Source organism: Hyalella azteca, unplaced genomic scaffold, assembly GCF_000764305.2.
Source record: "Hyalella azteca isolate HAZT.00-mixed unplaced genomic scaffold, Hazt_2.0.2 contig14089, whole genome shotgun sequence".
Classification (NCBI taxonomy): domain Eukaryota; kingdom Metazoa; phylum Arthropoda; class Malacostraca; order Amphipoda; family Hyalellidae; genus Hyalella; species Hyalella azteca.
In genome coordinates this window covers 229289-250186 of record NW_025943988.1, presented here as the reverse complement: position 1 = coordinate 250186, position 20898 = coordinate 229289, and the positions used below count along the sequence as shown (strand labels likewise).

Here is a 20898-nt window from a genome sequence, read left to right as displayed (position 1 = left end):
ATTTTTAAGTATATTACGCAGATTTGGCCTACCGGGCAATTGACTTCCAAAAGAGGCTGGTAAATAGAAGCAAAACACCCTACGTGGCCGACTTGCTCCTGATTCACCCCTAAGCCGAATATAGTTCCTCTAAAACGACCTTAATCGGCACGAAAATTTTGACAGGGTCATAGCTTCTATTCGTATATTTTTTGAAGGATTCGTATATAATAAAAAAATGACTTTTAAATGAAGGCAAGAATATTTTTTCGAATGCCGAACTAAAATAAGCAGGAAGAGATGAAAGGTGACAGGTTTATTTCTCAAAAAGAATTTTGTGAGAAATAAAGAAAGAATGACTTCAGTTTAAATTGCTGGTATTTTTACAGTTGGTTATTAGTGAACGCGCTTCCTGTACATCGTAGAGGTGTTAATGAAAGCGTTCTACGGATCTTGAAGAGAATGCACAGGAAGCGAACAGTTTTGTTGGCATCCTATCCTGTAACTCTGACGTCATCACTACCGAATCAGGGAGTCTCGTTTGGTGAAAGCCTTTTTTGGAATCCCTTTGCTCATTTAAATTCATTCCTAACCCATTGTCTTGAAAATATGAGTTTTTGGTTTATCATTAAATGGGATTCTTGCAAATTCTGGTTGATTATGATTCTTGTTTTTATTTATAAAGCCTTTTTTGGAAACCCTTTGCTGCCTTAAATTCATTCTTAACCCATTGTTAGGAAAACTATGTGTTTTGTTTTGTTGATACTTGTAGTTTAAGACATTTTCCATCAAAACGGCGATTTTGTTAGAAGTTCAAGTCGATTGATGTTATATAAATATTTTAGGCATATATAATTAGGTTGTAGATCATAGAAGGTTTTTAACTGATATCTACACGAGGGAAATCGTTATGATTTAGTATTGATTGGTAATGACAACTAGTATTGACTATCATGTGGAAAATATCATTATAAATATATTTTTCGTTGATGGATGAACGTCCAGTTGAGTTCAACTTTTGGTCGGTTCTTTCCCGTTATTTTTTTGGGATGGCTTTTACTGATGCCTTTTTCAAACCAGCAGGCTGTTTTATATTGGCTCATTAAAACGACATATGCTGTGCACCTTCAGGCTCCTAATGTCTGGCTTTCTCAAAACATTAATAAAGGACAGAGATTAAATGGCAAAACTCTAGGAGAGAATTGTAGAACAATGAACAATAAAGAGCGACTCCGAGAAAGTCGCTTTATAAATCGGCGTCTGATTTACGAGTGGCTGTGTTCGACGCTTTCGGATTCACAAATTTAACAAGTCAGGCTGGGTTATTGGGGAGTGGGGTATCTTGGGTATGGGGTGACTGAATTGGGCACTGGGGGATGTGATTAGGTGCGGGAGATTTTATTGGGTGCGGGAGGATTTGAATTGGAGGGGGATTTCAGAATTCAGAACGGGGGATTTGCTTGTTACGGGGTCATTGATTAGACACGGGAGGATTTGAGTGGATACATGGGATTTGATTTGGTCGAGGGATTTGATTTATTTTGTGTGCATTTGATTGGTAACGTAGGGTTTATTTGTGGAATGAGGGATTTGTTCAGTTTCACGAAGTATGCGCTTCTGTACGGGGTAGTATCGTCGTTTCGGGAGATTCACGTAATTGCCTGGGGATTTGCTTGGGTATGCGAGGGATTGGGCATTGGGAATGTAAACAGATTACTTGAACGGGCACTGAATACTGAGTTATTTTGCAATTATTTCTTTGAAAAATTGATTGGCCCGATTTCATTATCAATGGCTCGAAGTGGCCAAAAAATTTCTAAAATTCCTCGTATTATTTTATTTCTGGATGAATTTTAATTTTTTTTATTTTGTAAATAAATACACATTATTCCCTTACTAAGTGTTTGACGGTAGTCAGTATCTAAATGAGGCTTCGAACAGGTTTGTGCATACATCGCGTTCTTTGGATATTTCGTTTTACTTCTAATAAAATATTCTGCATCTACAAGTTATCAAAAATGTTTATTAATTTATTTTAGGTCGAGTGAAAATTACCCATGTAGTTGTTAAAACTTGATTAATAATTAACATAGATTGCCATTAACTTCATTTCTTTTCAAATTCATTTTGTAAAAAGTGTGCTAGGAGGAAGCGAATATTTCAAATTACTTTATTACTTATAGTACATTCTTTAGACTCCAATATATCCGAGGATCAACCTTTAGCTCCTGCCCATCTAAAGAAAGAGGTTTGCTAACACCGCATATAATTTGCCTGGCCTAACTGCCGTGCATATGGCTAACGTATGCAGCCTTACATTCAAAGTGATATGGTCTCGCATGCAAAGCATCGGCATATGCTTAATGCCCCGCTGCAGGGACCATCTGTAACGGCGTGTGAGTGGGTTGTGGATGAGGGCTACCCGCATGTTAGTCAGGCGGGTGAGTGGGTTGCCAACATGGTACCCAGGCCGGTAAGTGGGACTCCTACATAGCACCCAGACGGGTGATTGGGTTGCCAACATGGTACCCAGGCGGGTAAGTGGGACACCTACATGGCACTCAGGCGGGTGAGTGGGTTGCCAACATGGTACCCAGGCACCTACATGGCACTCAGGCGGGTGAGTGGGTTGCCAGCATGGTACCCAGGCGGGTAAGTGGGACACCTACATGGCACTCAGGCGGGTGAGTGGGTTTACAGCGATAAATAAATTTATCTTGACATCATATTAAGTTTATATACAATTTATAATAACGCCATTTTCGGCATTGAAAATTTTAAATTTAGCCCGATCGGAGGAAGGTTGAAAGGCATATGCGTGTCTACACTGAGAGAAATGGGCGGGTCTGGATGACCCACTTTGATGAGTCAACCGCGTCCGAAAATCGATGCACTTTTTTGACTCACTTTCCCCATTTGTGGGTCATACTGACCCATTAAATTTCAAGCATGACTCACTTGGGGCGTTAAATCACTCTGACGCCCAGATGCTAACTACGTATCCATGCTACGGGTGGCGTCATTAGAGATTTGACGTCACAAGTGAGTCATGCCTGGAATTTAATGGGTCAGTATGACCCACAAATGAGGCAAGTGAGTCAAAAAAGTGCATCGATTTTCGGACGCGGTTGACTCATCAAAGTGGGTCATCCAGACCCGCCCATTTCTCTCAGTGTAGAGATCCGTGAAATGCAAGTTATAATCTTGAAAGTAATCATCACCGTGACCCAGGCAATAATGATGCGCCAGGCATGCGGCAATCATTATGTAGTTAATGTGGGAACGTTTCCTACATGCCTCGGCGAGCTGTTGGTCCAGGAACCAGATTTTAATACCTTTCACGGTGCTCATAAGTTCTACGCTGACCAGATTTTAATACCTTTCACGGTGCTCATAAGTTCTACGCTGACCAGATTTTAATACCTTTCACGGTGCTCGTAAGTTCTATGATGACCAGATTTTAATACTTTTCATGGTGCTCGTAAGTTCTATGATGACCAGATTTTAATACTTTTCACGGTGCTCGTAAGTTCTATGATGACCAGAGTTTAATACCTTTCACGGTTCTCGTAAGTACGACGATGCCCAGATTTTATTACCTTTCACGGTGCTCGTAAGTTCTATGATGACCAGATTTTATTACCTTTTACGGTGTTCGTAAGTTCTATGATGACCAGATTTTATTACCTTTCACGGTGCTCGTAAGTTCTACGCTGACCAGATTTTAATACCTTTCACGGTGCTCATAAGTTCTACGCTGACCAGATTTTATTACCTTTTACGGTGGTCGTAAGTTCGACGATGATCGTGAATGAAGTTTGAATGTCTGTAAAGTGGATGAGTGGTATGGTTGATAAAACTATTAGAAAGTGAATATAAAAATGGCAAATGAGGAGCTGTTGTTTTTATTGAGTTGTAGTTGTTTTTCGTAATCTGATCCTTGTTCGACTGCACCAGGGCATGCAGTTGACGGAAAAATATTACGAAACAGCAAATTAAGATCCACGCAAATTTGTTGAGCGGATCAATCTAGGAAACCACAATCGAAATATCAAAATAATTAACTATTTGAGAACTCGCGTTACAAACGAGAATTTCAGAAATTCCGCCAGCGTTTTTTTGCAACATTTATGCAGGGACAAACTGCATTATCTATTATCAAAACTACATTACCTATTATCACAACTTCATTATCTATTATCAAAACATAATTTCTTTGCATTTACGTTGCTGGCACGAGGGTCGCAACATTAGTTGCTTTCCCTGCTTACTTCAGCCTGATTTTAGTTCCCTTTCATTTTAATGAACCATAATTGTATAGAGAACACTAGGATGGTCTGGGAACAATCTATTAGGCACCATATGGCTTTTTGCTGTTAATGTGATCGTCATGTGACATTACAATTGCTCGCGCTCTCGTATCTCACTCGTAAGTCAATGTATTTTGGGTCTCTGTCTCCCTTTGCTTGTACAAGGAATTACATGCATATTTGGTTGCTAAAATTTAAAGTGGGAATTGTTACATGCATGGTTAAATTCCTTAAGGAATAATTGAGTTCAAGTCGAATGATTAGTTAACTAAAAATTTACTGGGAGACTTGAAGGCAAAGAGTATGCCGAGAAATAAAATTATCAAAGTAAAGGTATTAATTGTTAATGTATGGAATTTCTTTCACTAGTAAAATTTTCATAATCGTGTTTCGCTGAAATTTTCCGTTGCGTTCAGCTTTAAATCTTCCTCATTAAAAAAATAATTAAACGCTCGGGTTATTATGTGCTTATGACTTATATTCTTGTAGGACTGAATCGAAAATTAATTTGTAACAGATGTAATAATTTAGTGGCAATTGTAGGGATGAATTTATTACTGGTACCGTCTGGTCATCTATTGAATGTATATAAATTGAACGCTAATACATTTTTCTATGTGTGTCATGCGACGCTTGCAAGATACCTATGTAATTTAAAAAATTTTTCTAGACGAATTTTCCTTCCATTTGGACAACAATCGGATCATATATATGTATTTGTAAATATGTTTGTGTTTATGTTTTTATATGTTTTTATTATTATTTATTTTATTATATGTTTTTATTTGGAAGCAAGTATCAAATCTTGTCTGATTTAAAGTGAAAATGTATATGGATATTTCCATGTCAAAACTTTACCTGCTCTAACAAAAATGTGTTTATAGTTCAATAATTTGGCCTTTTCTTTGCATTTGGTTAATGAAGCGCATTTACCTGCATATCAGCTGAGTGCTGGACAAGAGTGCACGAATACCGGACACAATCAGCAGTTTCGTTTGAAGAAGTCTCCCCTCGTTTCGGTTAGAGCCACTCGAGGGAGGAAGTAATCGCAATGAATGTTCAGTCGGCACTGAATCACCGGTGCCAGGGCACTTGCTTATATACCCCCAGGCGACCCGTTGATCGTGCTTCGGGAATGTGACCTTTCGCCTTGTTCTTCTTCTTTGCTGGGCATGAGAGGGCATTCGTGGCATTGTATCTGGGGTACGAGGCCTTGTACATGACTGCACACTATCACGGAACACTAGCACACTGTAAACAACCATGACAGCATTCAAATGAGTGTGTATACCTAACAGGTGTGTTGCCTAATGCTTCACCATCAGTGCCAACGCGCCTGATTTGCCCAGGGGTTTACTGATGGAACAAAGTCTGGACTGAACTGCTTTGCATGATAGTTAGGTCCGTATTTTTTTGTAGGTCGTGAGGAGGCTATCGTAACTCCAAGGCGATACGTTTCATATGCCTACAACTTAACAAACGATAAAACAATTAAAGATAAAACCGTAATACTGCGAATAGATTTTTACTCGTCAGTGGAAATTATGTATTTTTTGTCATATATAGTAAACACCATCATTATTGAGTTCATCAATGCAATTTATTTGACATCTCCAGGAAATACAGACCAAATAACATTGTTAGATATCACATAGAACCAAAAATTGCTTTTAAAAATCAGTCTGCAACATACAAGACGGTAATAGTAGAGGCTGTGAACTGCACGTGCCAACGTGCAGTTACTGATGTGCCCAGGGGTTTACTGATGAAACAAAGTCTGGACTAAACTGCTTTGCATGATAGTTAGGTCCGTATTTTTTTTGTAGGTCGTGAGAAGGCTACCGTAATTAAGTCCAAGGCAGTACGTTTCAAATGCGTCCAACTTAACGAACGATTCTAGAATTGAAAATAAAGCTGTACTAATGCGTATAGATTTTGACTCGTCGGTGGAAGTCATATTTTTTGTGTATATAACACCATCATTATTGAATTCATCAATGAAATTTATTTGACATCTCCAGGAAATACAGACCAAATAACATTGTAAGATATCACCTACAACCAAAAGTGCTATTCAAAACCAGTCTGCAACAAACAAGTCGGTAATGTTAAAGGGCTGAGAACTGCACGTTTGGCGCTCGCCCGTAAATCAAATTTGCCCACTCCGTTCCTTAGGTAGATGAAGAGGTCAGCTCTGAATAAAACGGAAATACGCACTACTACCATTTACCATTGATATTCATGTTAATCGTTAATAATTTATGTATAATTCATGTTTATCGTTAATAATTTATGTATAATTCATGTTAGTCGTTAATAATTTATTTATAATTCATGTTAATCGTTAATAATTTATGTATAATTCATGTTAATCGTTAATAATTTATGTATAATTCATGGTAATCGTATAATTATAATGAATTATACGTACTCATTAATAATTTCATTATTCGTAATTACAATTCATTATACGTATAATGAGCTATACGAATAATTCATGTTAATCGTTACAGGAACACACTAAGGTTGCAAGTAAGTGTAGAAATTTGATGAGTTATTTCAAATTTAACTGGGTCATGAAATTCTCTGTCATGAAACAAAATGTACACGGGTTTAATTTATTTTCTGATAATAAAAGAGACGAGGAGGTTAATTTTTCCTGAAAAAATTTTCACGTGTCTGTGTATAATTTTCAAGTCACGCTTACACACTAAAGAAGAAAAATTTTCTCTGTAGAAATAAATTTCTTGCAGCTAAAACTGACTATTTCAGAAGGATTCACATCGAAAAACAACGAAAAATTTAAATTGACAGTGAATTGAAAGAACTTCTAATTTTTTCCCTCTTTTTGACGGCTACAACTTCATGAACAGTTTTACTTCAGACTAGCGACGATAATATGTATATAGGTATTATGTATGTATATGTACGCGTACATACATAATCTATACATATGTACATATGTGTAATATATACATATGTATGCGAAATATTCGTATTTGTTCTTCTAAACATTTGATCTATGAATCGACAACACCAAAATACTGCGACTTAATTTCTTCGTTCATGAAATGCTCCCATGCGCATAAAATTCCTATTTGGTATTCTTCAAATTTTTCCAGTACTCAATGTAAGCAGTTTCGTTAGTTCCATCCGTACCCGCGCTGCAATCTCCTTGTTATTAGAACTTTTATACCTTATCATTTGTATGTCCAATGGCCGCTCAACTAATTGCAACCAGTGTATGTAGTAGGCCGTGGATGTACTTTAAGCTTCTTCTCTCATGTACACATGACTTCAGAATAAGCCAGGGAGAAGGTGGATGAGCTAAGTGCATCTTCTGAAAGTGAAAGCCAGACTGCTAGTCGGTCATCTCTTCACTTCCAAACGACCAGTCAGGTTTTAGTAACGTTATAATTAGTTTCCTTCTCATGTGTGGGCATTAACGTTCAAGTTGAACGCCATGCAGAGCCATACTCTGCGTATTTCTTACGGCAATTGCTTTTAAAAAAACCTGGCTATACCCATATATGGTATATGAGATCATAGTGTTACGTATTGCCTGCCGGGCTGCAAATTATATGGTAAACAATAGACTGTAATATTTTGGCTCTCTGTTTGCCAGATCAAGTTTTGCCTGACCTGCTGCGATCGATCACGGATTTACTCTGAAAATTTGTATTCACTAGATATCTGTTAATATTGTTTTATTGATTTTACTTGTATTTTAATCGTTGATGCAATGAAATGCACGGAATCACTTATACGGTTAACGTAAACACTTGTCATAGCATTTTATTAATAGCAAGCGTTTTATGCTTTGTGATTATTGATGATTTAAAAGAAACGTTTACGCTGAACGAGCGTAACAAAGTCGTTCAACTTATAAAGTTGAGCGTCAACTTTGATCCTTTTTTATTCCAAGATTGCCATAAAAATGTGTTTACAATTTCATTCTTCTTACCAAAGTTTATCGGTGTTTTTGAAAGTTCTTCGGCGATCAGCGATCAACATCCAGATCTTCGTAAGGAGTCATGAGAGCCTGGGAACGGTTTGCACCCTCGATTGCGTTGCCATCGCAAGCGTTTGTCGTGATTTGCTATTCCCTAAAAACGTCACATGTCGACGCTTTCAAAACCTCAACACACTGAACCTTTAACAAGCTAGTCAAACATGCGTCACTGAGTCACTGTCACGAGGGGCATGTTTTCTTTGGGGAGGGTGGGGGGGTTATTCATAGACATTTTTTACTCTATCGAAGAATAATTCATTACATTTTACTTCAGCATGAAAATTAGGGTACAAAAATACAAAATGTTGCTCCATTGTTTTAGATTTAATAATTATGTTGCTTTATACAAAGTGAAACGAGCTTAAAAAATAATATGTACTGAGCCCGAGGTTTTATGCTGCTTTTTACCTACAGTTATTCAAAATTAACTTTTCCAACACGAATAAAATGATGTCCTCAGTCTAATTACGCATTGATTGAAATATGCATTTAATCATTTATTCGCGCAGCCACGCGAAGAAGTAATTAATATATTAGATCTGGTTTTAACGGTCGAGATGTGGCAAGAAAGATTCCCTGTCACAGATCTCTCGACGGGACCGTTGAATTGTCTTTGTTTCAGTTGTTGCATCCACGACAGCGAGTCTTGTTTTGTCAGTAGAACAGCGCTGGTTTTGTGAATGATTTCAAATAAAATCTTGAAATGAATCTAGAGCGTATGCTGAATAAAAATGAACAACGGCGACCGTTGATGCCCAGATCTTCTCCCACGGTTGCTTCACACGATGGCAAGCGAGAGAGACCTCTCACGCGTGCTGGCCGAGGGCTGAATATTTAGGAATAATTGCGGCGATTTTGATTCGTCATGCAATCCTCGTTTAAGTTTAAACTAAACTTACCACTAGTGAGCCGGAACCTGAGTGTCCGGGCCGAGGACTAAATATTTAGGAATAATTGCGGCGATTTTGATTCGTCATGCAATCCTCGTTTAAGTTTAAACTAAACTTACCACTAGTGCGCCGGAACCTATAAGTATACGTATAATCTGAATTAACGTATTTTTTTTAATTCCTGATCAACCGTGTCCTAGGTGCCCATGCACATTCCCGCTAGATACTCGGATAATTATAGTACATTGTTCGTGGTTGATTATTTCATTGAGTGATTTGTTAGCTGCTGGTGGTTTCTCAAGTCGTCTGAAATAAAAGCTAGGTTAGACTTGAGCCTAAAAAATATAATATATACTTAGTGGAAGTTGCACCTGCTCAAATAATGGGGAAATATGTTACACTTTTTATCTACTTTATTCCAATCAACATGGTTATTTTAGCGCTGACATCAGACATAAAAACGATGAAAATTCATTTTCGTTATCACGTTTGGTATATAATTTACGCACACAACTTCCGTCTCGTAGCTCTATAGTATGGATAGCGACCTTTGACCCGTATGCACTATTATGCTCGCCCCGTCCGTCTGTCCGTCCGTCTGTCCGTCTGTCTGTCCGTCCTTGACTTCACGTTTTCTTCGACGAGAAAATGCGCTCTCTGTCACTCACTCCAGTGAGTACTGAGCTATATATTTTTTTTAATTATTCAATTGATACATGGTGGAAGTCAATGAGTCGTATTAAAAATTTGAAATCAACAATTAAAATTTCGGTGAAGATTTTAATGCCCACTATTCTTATCATTATATTTTTGTTAACGACTCTCGTTCCAAGCAATATTTTTATAACGTCACCATACGTGACGACATTAAGAGACCGCAAGCCGTTCATCATGGAGGATGTCCCGAAATGATGACTTAGAATGGATATTAATCACGGGAAACTTACTGATGACTCATAAACAGGGGTGAGATTTTAGATCAGCTGTTATTAGAATTCTGCAATACATAAATGCTGCTTCTGGTAGATTAGTTGAGCTTCTGATTGCTTCCTGGTTCATTTAAACTTGTTTTGTAATGACCGTCTACTTGCATCAGAACATATCCCTTACATCATCTATAATTACAGTATAGGTAGTTTTATTTGTGGTTATGGGATACCATCGCATGCGTGTGACATCACACATGGAGCTACTGACTTACGTACAGTATAATGTACTAATTATCAAAAGCTATCATGTACTAATTTATAATGTACATACTAATTATCAAAAGTTATCATTTATTAAATGTTTGACATTCGTGGTACCTGCATGATAGTGCACGGTTATTCGGTGAATGGAAAAGAGAGTTGTAAATTCAGGATTAAATACAAAAGACCACACAACAATCATGATATTCATCGAATAAATAGAAATTTTGCTTTCATGGTTATCAATGTTCCTATAAGAGGTAATATTTTATATGAGAATGAAACATTGTTGTGAGTATATTTAATTATATTCCTTGATATATTGTTTCTACTCAGGCAATCGTGACCTTAAAATAAATAGTTGAAGATTTTCTATAATACAAATAACCTGCATTTTATTCCCGTATAAGATAAATATAATATGTTGAGTATAGGTGAATGCGAGCGGCCTTGGTAATAATAGCCACAATTTATTTCCAGTGCTGGACTTTCTTGTTCTGTGAAGTCCGGTGAAGGCGTTCATACCTGAACGTTCAAGGCCAGAATATCGTAAAGGAAATAACGCAGGAGTGTTAATGCTAGGGTATGGCATCTGGGGCATCATTCGTGTCCGTTGTACAGAGAAAATATTAATAAGTGCGAGTTCTACAATTTCAGTTTCAATGTATTTAAGAACTGATCTTAAATAAGTCCATGTGAGTTAAGCAGTTCACTTGTTGAAGTTGAATGCGTTCAAGTTTTTTTTTTACTCGACGTGAAGCTCATTGCTTGGTAAACATCTTTTCATCGGAAAATTTGGTTGTGGGAATATTTAGGCGCAGATTGTTTATAACCAGCGTTATTTTTAGGCATGAAAAAAAAAAATTTTTCTAGGATTTCTTTCACCGTTTATCTGAAGATGCTGCTTTGATGCTGTTCAGATGTCGTACTATTAAAATATTATCTATTTAATATGTACTAAATTTTTTTCGTCCCATATGGATAATTTTATTGATGCAGCGGCATAATCAGAAAATATAAAAATTTAATATGGAATGTGTTGAATGTGCTGGCCCTCTCACACAATTAATTCTGGTCACAATATTAAATTTGAAAATGAACTTTAAACAATATTTGCATGATATGAAATATTTTCTAATGTTTTTTCATCGTCAAAAAAAAAAAGAAAGCACATGGGAATTACCTTGCTACCGACGGCAGGCACGTTGGGTGGGTTTTAAGGCATTCCCGTCTCGCTTTATTCAGACGCAGGATTTATCATGAGATTTGTGGCTAAAACGAACTTCCCGCCGCGCTAAGATGCATCCAAATGCCTTTCTTGATTATTTTTTCTTTAAAGTATCTTCTTCAGAGAAAGTTAAATTTTGTCCGTGAAGATAATAAATTGGAGGAATATATGATCAGAATGTTGTGGGATAAAGTTAGTGGGTTCAAACGTGGGTTCATATGAAGTTAGTGGGTTCAACGTGGGTTTATGTGAAGTTCGTGGGTTTAATCGTGGGTTTATATAAAGTTAGTGGGTTCAAACGTGGGTTCATATCTCTTATACACATCTNTCAAACGAGAGTTTATATAAAGTTAGTGGGTTCAACGTGGGTTTATGTGAAGTTACTGGGTTCAATCGTGGGTTCATATGAAGTTAGTGGGTTCAATCGTGGGTTCATATGAAGTTAGTGGGTTCAATCGAGGGTTCATATGAAGTTAGTGGGTTCAATCGTGGGTTTATATAAAGTTAGTGGGTTCAATTGAGGGTTTATATAAAGTTAGTGGGTTCAATCGAGGGTTTATATAAAGTTAGTGGGTTCAACGTGGGTTTATGTAAAGTTAGTGGGCTCAATCGTGGGTTTATATAAAGTTAGTGGGTTCAATCGATATGCCTCGCTATCGTAAAAAAGTAGTTATTTTTTAGAATGTTTTACCGACAAGAAGTTTGCATCCAGTTATTGCAAACTTTTTTCATTACTAAACTTATCAATTGAATTCGGAAATTCATTTTTCCTTTATCGATTAAATAAAACAACATGTATAAATGCACGAATATCATATCTCATTTAATTTCATTATCATGAAACGCGAAGTTTGTAAATTCAATACTATTAAAGTTTACAGTATTTAGGTAACTAGTATGTAGGATATGTACTTTATAAGTCATGTACGGCTTGTAGGAACTTTAAGTGAGACAAGTTGTACATATATCAAAAACTTTATAGTCCTAGGCATTATCGAATACTTTCTGCTGCGGTTATCGTATCGTACTTCGTTGTTTATATTCCTAAATAAATTATTTTAACAAACACATTGCTGCATCATAACCTAAACGTGTATTGCCGTTTCATCATTAACATTTCCCACTTGCATTTTTCATCATCGTTTCCTACAATGTTTGTTACTTTGCCTTTGCTGCTCCATTATTTCTGTCGTTCCCGGCTTAATAATTATTGTTTTGAAACAGAGAATCATTTGAATGTTTTAACTCTTAATAATAATAGATTTCCTTACATCATTCCTTTCAAACATTCGCGCTTAATTATCGCTTTTAATGCTAAATTATCTTCTTTCACGCTTAATGATTTTTTTTACGACAAATTACTTACATTTACCCTAGATTATCTTCATTTGTTTTTGCAAGAAAATTGTGTGGAACTAGGAACCATTTAACCTACCTAAGCGGCTCATGAACGTCTGATTATAAATCGTTTAAGCTTCATCTCGCGATAATAATTGGTTCAAATTACGATCGTTATTTCCTCGTATCTATCAAGGAAATAATAATACTGGGTACGGTAGATAAAGCAACGGTAATTGTGACATAATGGTATGCAATAAATATTGGTGCTGCGTACGTACGTTATTCTATATTGCGAATAAATAAATATAAAATATTAGTTATAAATATTATTATTTATAATAATAATATTTATAAATATTAGTTATAAAACTAATAAGAAAATTGCGAATAAAACAAATTCTCTGGTCTTCAATGAAACCTATTCTATATTTGCGTACGTAGATATTCAGCGCAGGAAATCCTTGCTTAAATAATTTATTCTATGAAAGTATTGAATATTTTACGAAGGCTTTATAAATTAGTCGTATGATTTAGTCTGTTGTTTATCGATACAGCGAGTTAATGGAGATCTATATGTAAAGTAAGCTACCTCACACCAATTTTATTATAATACCTGAAACAACAATTTTATTACAATAAATAATTAAAAAATGATTTAATGCTAAATAATTTGATTCATTCAGCTACCAATTGCTTGAATATAATTCTTATAAGTGACGATCAAGTGGAGAATATCAGACTATAGTGGGTAATCAATTGGGTAATCCCCGACTAAAGTGCGTAATCAAGTGGGTAATCCCCGACTATAGTGCGTAATCAAGAGGGTAATCCGCGACTATAGTGCGTAATCAAGTGGGTAATCCCGACTATAGGTAGTGGGTTATCAAGTGGGTAATCCCCGACTATATATTGGGTAATCTCCTGACTATATATTGGGTAATATCATGACTATATATTGGGTAATCTCATGACTATATATTGGGTAATCTCATGACTATAAGCTGTCAGCAGAACCAGCAAAACAGGCCGTACTATCAAAAACCGTTTAGCTACACGAAGCGGCCTAAGTACAGGTAGCGGCTGATTTCTCGTCTGCGATTGGTGGGTTTAGCTTGAAAAACCGTCAGTGATTGGCTGACCTAATTGCAAATTCGTATTTATTTCTGATATCGCGGCTTCAGAACTGCGGCCATCACGTCGCTTGTAACAGCCGACGAGAGCTAATTAATGCTTCTAATTCTCTCACACTAAGAGAAATTATTGGGACTTGGTCTAACGTTTATTTACTAGACAAATACATGAAGATATAACTTTAAGGTCATGCATAATTAGGTAAGTAATTTTATTCTTTTTTGAAACAAGCAGTTTGAGTTTGAATGTGTTTTTCCGACAACTTCAGTGTCAGTGATGTGAACCCATCACATCCTCGTGATGTGAACCCATCACATCCTCGTGATGTGAACCCATCACATCACCGTGATGTGAACCCATCACATCCTCGTGATGTGAACCCATCACATCCTCGTGATGTGAACCCATCACATCCCCGTGATGTGAACCCATCACATCCTCGTGATGTGAACCCATCACATCACCGTGATGTGAACCCATCACATCACGGTGATGTGAACCCATCACATCCCCGTGATGTGAACCCTTCACATCTTCGTGATGTGAACCCATCCTCTCTTTCCCCTAATTCCCACCAAGCATTTTAAATACAATGTATTCCTTAAAAAAATTTCTTAAGAATGATAATAATCCCTTAGTTGGGAAAGCTCTTCTACTGAAGGTTAAATACAAGTGGAAAAATTGTCCAGTGTACATTTTTTTGTAATTTATGGCCTGTTAAAATGCTAAGCCTTAATTCCCGGTAGTAAAATTCGAGGCAGGATTCCCAGGATGATCCAATAACTCAGGCAAGTGATGGTCTGAGGTCAAGGCTTGAGTGACTTGCTTTTACTATACGCTTTTTTATCTTTGTGCTATTAACGAAAAGCTTGCTTTTTGGCGCATTTTCTCCTTTATGAAATAAGGCGCTATTGTGCTGGTCATGTCAGTCCGTCTGTCCGTCCGTTTGTCCGTGACCACGGTTTTCGTCGACGAGAAAATGCTCTCTCTGTCACTCACTGCAGTTAGTGCTGAATTATATTTTTTTATATTTCACTATTTACGAAAAGCTTACTTTTTTATCTGTAGGGGAGAGACGGTGGATCGACTATAACAAGCTTCGGCCACGTGAAAGTTATTTTCGTGTCTGCTGATGAAAATTATTGTGACTTCTTTGTATTGCCTGTCGATGTGCAGTTATCATGATTCTTATAATAACCAATACATAAATACGGCCTCGGCATTGTATGAAACGTTTTATTACCACGGCAGAAATCAATTGAATTTTTTAGATACGCTGCCAATCCTTGCTTTTGCGTGATAAAGTTTCATTTTTGTAAACGTGGGGTCGTGATATAAAGTCTTCATTTCCAAGCAGCGAGACGGACGTCCTTGAAAATAGGATTGTAATCCACGTAACGCGGTGTTACAGCAAATAATGCTGATCGTCCTACAAATCAAAGTCTATCATCTTGAAAAGAAAATAAAATCCATGAGAACTGAAGCAATGATTGTGCAAATCAAAGAATAGATGCCGTATCGGCCTTGAAAAAAAATCAGCTTTTTTGTTGTAAATTTCAGTCTCGCTCATGGAATTGTCCGATTGTTGCCCGTATCTCTGATGCATAGCAATACATTAAAACGCCTTATAAACAATGATAATTTTTCAATTGATCCTATTCAATCAACCTGAATCAGTCAATAAATTTGTTAGTATCGGACACATGCACTCGAAGATATTTAAATACTTATGCCAATTAGCGACGCCTTTATTGAATTTTTAAGGGTCATCCTGACACAGTTTTGCCCTGCAAAAGGAAGTGCTAAGGTTCTAAATGCAAAAAAAATGTGTCACTATTAGAACAATATTAACCACTCGGTGTGGGTTTTAAAACTACATCAATTTTAACTACTCCAACAGAGAATTGCAATTGTGTGGTTCATACTGTTCAAATAGTGACACACTTTTTACATTTAGAATCTTAGCACTACTATTTATTTAGTCACTATTTGAACAATATGAACCATTCGTTGTGGCTTTAGAACTACATCAGTTTTAACTACTCCAACAGAGAATTGCAATTGTTTGGGGCCACAAGTAACCATGATGTACATGGTTTATATGGATAACATGGTAATACCTTGCATGAAGTAGCAACTGGAACATCATTTCTTACACTTCTTTTCAAAATTTGAATAGAGGCAGACTTATCTTCTTGAATACTAATAGCGAGAGCTTCTTCTAACATTCTCATGCCACCTTTCACAGACCGGGTTGGCCACAAGAAAAAAAACCTGAACACCTGTGGCTTATTATTATAATATTATTCGTTGGGTTACCAAAATCGTATTTACTTGACAGCTATTCACATCATATAGTGTCTGGAAGGCTAAATGATGAGCAGGCCAGCGAGCGGTGTCTGGCTGGAGGTACTTCTGCTACTCACACGTACAGCGAATGTTCCTCCTACTCGAATATGTGCTAAAACAATGACAATTCTACCGAATAATATAGGACATTTTATATTTTTGAGTGCATGTCCGCTGCAGACATTAATTTAAATATTTTTAAGCCTTATTTCCGCGCTGAAGGATTATTAGGATTTGTTTACACATGAACCAACTTTTAACTTATTTTGGCGTGCTAATTTTTCGGGATAACTTCCTAACGTGTCGTCAGAAGTTTTTAATACGTTTAATTACCTTTAAATTTCAAAATAACCATCAACGTTCCAAGATGTTTTTTGGTCTCAACGTTCAACTCCTCACTTAGTTTGTACCGTAGAGTTCTCAAGTAAGCTAATCCTGACACATTGCTCAGTAGTCGTGTTGTAAGCAGCAGCAATTCTCCCTTTTATTGTACAGTGTTGAGAGTCTCCTCTCTAAACACGCACTCACCGAGAGCCTGACCCTAGCTTGGCTATAGGCGCCGGTCTCCACTATGTGGTCTGTAACCTCAGAGGAAATGCTTTTAACAATCACACTCCTTATTTCAGTGTATTTAATTTCATTGGGCACTCCTTATATCGGTGGAGGCAATTTTCCTTATTACTCCTTATTTCAGTGTATTTATTTTTTTGGGCACTCCTTATTTCGGCGGATTCAATTTTCATTATCGCTCCTTATTTCAGTGTATTTAATTTTTTGGCACTCTTATTTCAGCGGAGGCAATTTATCTATCACTCCGTATTTCAGTGTATTTAATTTATGTTGGCCCTCCTTATTTCGGCGGATTTTATTTTCAATTATCACCCTTTATTTCATGCAGTGTATTTAATTTTATCGGCACACCACCTTATTTCAGCGGATTCAATTTTGCATTATCACTCCTTATTTTAGTGTTTTAATTTTTATTGGCACTCCTTATTTCGGCGGATTAAATTTTTCCTTATCGCTCCTTATTTCAGTGTATTTAATTTTTCTTGGCACTCCTTATTTTAGCGGATGATATTTTTCCTTATCACTCTTCATTTCAGTGTATTTCATTTATGTTGGCACTCCTTATTTCGGCGGATTATATTTTCCATTATCACCCTTTATTTCATGCTGTGTATTTAATTTTATTGGCACTCCTTATTTTAGCGTTTTCAATTTTTATTGTCACTCCTTTTTTGGGCGGATTCAGTTTTACGTGGCATTCCTTATTTCAGTGGATCCAAGGAAATGTCAGTATTTTGTTATTACTTCATTGAAGTGTTTTAGACGTTTAACGTTCCATCCGTAATAGTATATAATTTTATATAATAGTTTTTATCGTCTACGTATACGCAATTATTGAATGAAATAGATTTTTTAATTAATAACGATGTTTATCCATAGCTGAATCGATAGACCTTATTACGTTGCCTTTTTTATTTCAATATTTAAGCTGTTTAATATGTCGAATATGTTAGAATAGTTTCAGACTCGTTAAAAAATTATAACCATGGCACTGTTTATCTTGAAGCATCAAAAATGAAAATATTCTTCCTATTTTCGGAATTAGGTTGTACAAGGAAGCAAATTTATCCTATTTATGACCGATGATAATGTTGAGAAATCGTTTTTATACGATTTCTCAACTTCGTTTTCATACGATTTCTTCGTGCTCTCCTTCGTCAGTAGAGTAAATACAGAGTAATTAGTGAAGTAAATACAATAGTAAATTGCTCGTCGTTTTCTGTCGTAATATCAAAACTTTTTTGCGTGGTCACTGCTTACAAACGCTCATAAATGTTTTGATACGTTAGAGCAATAACAAATCATTTTTTCTTCCATTTATTATTCAGAACAGCGGTTACATTGGGCTACTACATCTGCCCGACTACAAGTGTTTAAGTAAATTATTTTTTGCTAGTAAGACATGCTTTTATTTTTATTATTCAAAAAACTGACGAATCACGGGAAAATTTGAATACTAGGTTGAAATTGTATTTTTATGGACATTTTTTTTAACATTATCTAGCTGTTCCGTTCTTCTATTATAAAACACCGCATTTCATGGATCAATTTGGCATTTTCTTACTAGATTTTTGCTTTGAAATCTCTGCGCGATTCAACTAAAAGAGTTATTGAGTATTGAACCAGACGAGTTCTTGGACTTCACTCATACCTTCTTATCTTCACCATATTTTTACTTCCATGCACAGTTTCCATGCACAATTCAAATACAAAAAGTTATCAAGTATTGACGCGTGAATTACCAGTTGAATCCTTGCACTTCACTCATAGGAACCTCGTCACCGTTTGCCGACTGGTAGACCATACAATACAGGTGGAGCGGTCGGCGGTCTCCTTGTGGTCGTTCTGGTAGTAGTTCTAGTGGTAGGTCTAGTGGTAGTTCCAGGCCTAAAAGTTGTACCTGGACGTTGTGTCGTATATCCTGGACGCTGTGTCGTGAATATAGGCCTCTGCGTGGTTGAAGGAGGCCTCGGCGTTGTGTTTATAGGACCTTGGGTTGCTGGAGGTCTCTGGGTTCCAGGTCCTTGCGGTGGGTACACTGCTGTGCCCTCGAAGGTAACGGTGGGGTGGAAGCCCCAGTCATCCACGTAGTATTCCACCTTCATTAGACGGCTGTCTGGTAACTGCACGTAATACCTGCGCAATACATGGGTTAGCTACACGTCACGAACAAGTTAACAAATGTTAAACACCAGTTAATTTAAATTAATCGTATTTAGGTTTACTTAATAGAATCCAAAATATATTTTTTTATAAAAAAGGGACCTTGTGACCCGTAAACTACTAACAGATTAAATTCCGTTTATCAAATTATATTTGAGCGTGTTTGTAGTTTTATTATATATTATTATTTTGTTTACAATTGGTTTAACGCATTGTAAATTTGCATGTAAGTCTGGTCTCGCACATGTATCTCACCAAACGTCTTATTTTTTGCAATTCTGTCTTGCATGTTGTTCATGCCATGCCAAATATTTTATTATAACATCATATAAACTTACTTGTCATATGTGGAATTCTGATCTGTAATTAAGTTTTCCGCATGTTGATTAAACGTGTTTCTTTATGACTTTCAACGAATGATCTTTTGTGATGTTTACGGTTTTTTTCATGCATCCGAATGTCTCTTAATGTGCTTACAAAAATGAAAAATGCTAACTTCTTATTTTCTACTTTAATTTTTTGATCGCAATCAATTAAGCCTAATAAAATCTTTGGAATCCCTGATGCATATATCCTTAAGACATTTTCTGTTAACGACGTTTTCTCTCATGAGCAGAACCATATTTGATATATTTGATGGACTGAAGTACCGTACAATATATTAAATGGGTATATTTAAGTATAATATAGTTGGCTTGTATATGCGTATGGAGTACACTATTAAATACACTATCAATGTGCTATTAGTATATGTAGTAAATAGTAACGGCATTGCCGCTCATGCACGGAGACTACATGTGTGAAATGTGGCATGTGATGGGTGGCAATTCAATTAATTTTGTATTAGATGGCAGAATATGCTTGTTAACACATGTGCACAAAATTAAATCAACGAATTCTCTGGTCATTAATCGCACGTACGTGTGTAAATTTGATGAATTTATACACAATTTATACGGTAGGTGGCAGTGAACGTGCATGGTAACATGTACATGTTACCAAGATTTAGCACTGCAGTTAGTGCTAAATCTATGTGTGCTTGTTAACATGAACATGTTACTGAGCACGTAACTAACATGTTATTGTTACTAAGCACGTAAGTAACAGGTGACAGAGACAGACTCTTAGTCTCGTCACGTAACAAAAGAATATTTTTGACTTTAGAACTGCCATAGAGACTGCTCACGTTTAATTCTCGAAAAAAAAACTTTTTCTACACGTAATAAACAGAAGAATGACGTGCAATTGTGATACGTATGTGTAGTGAAAGTGCACAAAATAAATCATTTCATCGTGTGAATTTAATGGGAATGATACGTTCATCTATTACATGGTAGGTATAGATATATTGTACGCTCGCCAGGGACAAACATGCTTTGTTGTACATCAGCGTACATCAAATTAGCTGATAATGTTCAAAATTGCGCATGCACAATCAGATTTTTGATAGAAATAGTTTTTGCCACTGGAGAATGGAGCACTAAAGCACAAAAGCATTCCATGTGAAAGTTGTTAACGTTGTGGTAGTCATATTATGTGTGCTTAAGATGCAAATAGTGATGAAAATAGTGTAGGAAATATTTCGGAAAATTTCGATGCTATGCAAACTTGAACAGTGTAAAATAAATTGCAGTTGAAAACATAATTAGGAATATAGGGTTCCGGAAAATATTTACATTTATAACTACGCATCATAATCAACAATATAACAGCCTAAGCTTTCGCTATCATTTAA

At 36.4% G+C, this 20898-nt stretch overlaps 1 protein-coding gene across 1 annotated transcript in view; it reads right to left on the bottom strand.

Moving 5' to 3' along the window:
- Nucleotides 1-5351, bottom strand: part of LOC108675234 (glutenin, high molecular weight subunit DX5-like) — an 11947-nt gene extending 6596 nt beyond the window's left edge. The window contains exon 1 of the mRNA XM_018163230.2: nt 5223-5351. Within this exon, the coding sequence (XP_018018719.1) occupies nt 5223-5228 (6 nt within the window). The 5' untranslated portion in view covers nt 5229-5351. The remainder of the gene's footprint in view (nt 1-5222) is intronic.
- Between the last annotated feature and the right edge of the window lie 15547 nt (nt 5352-20898).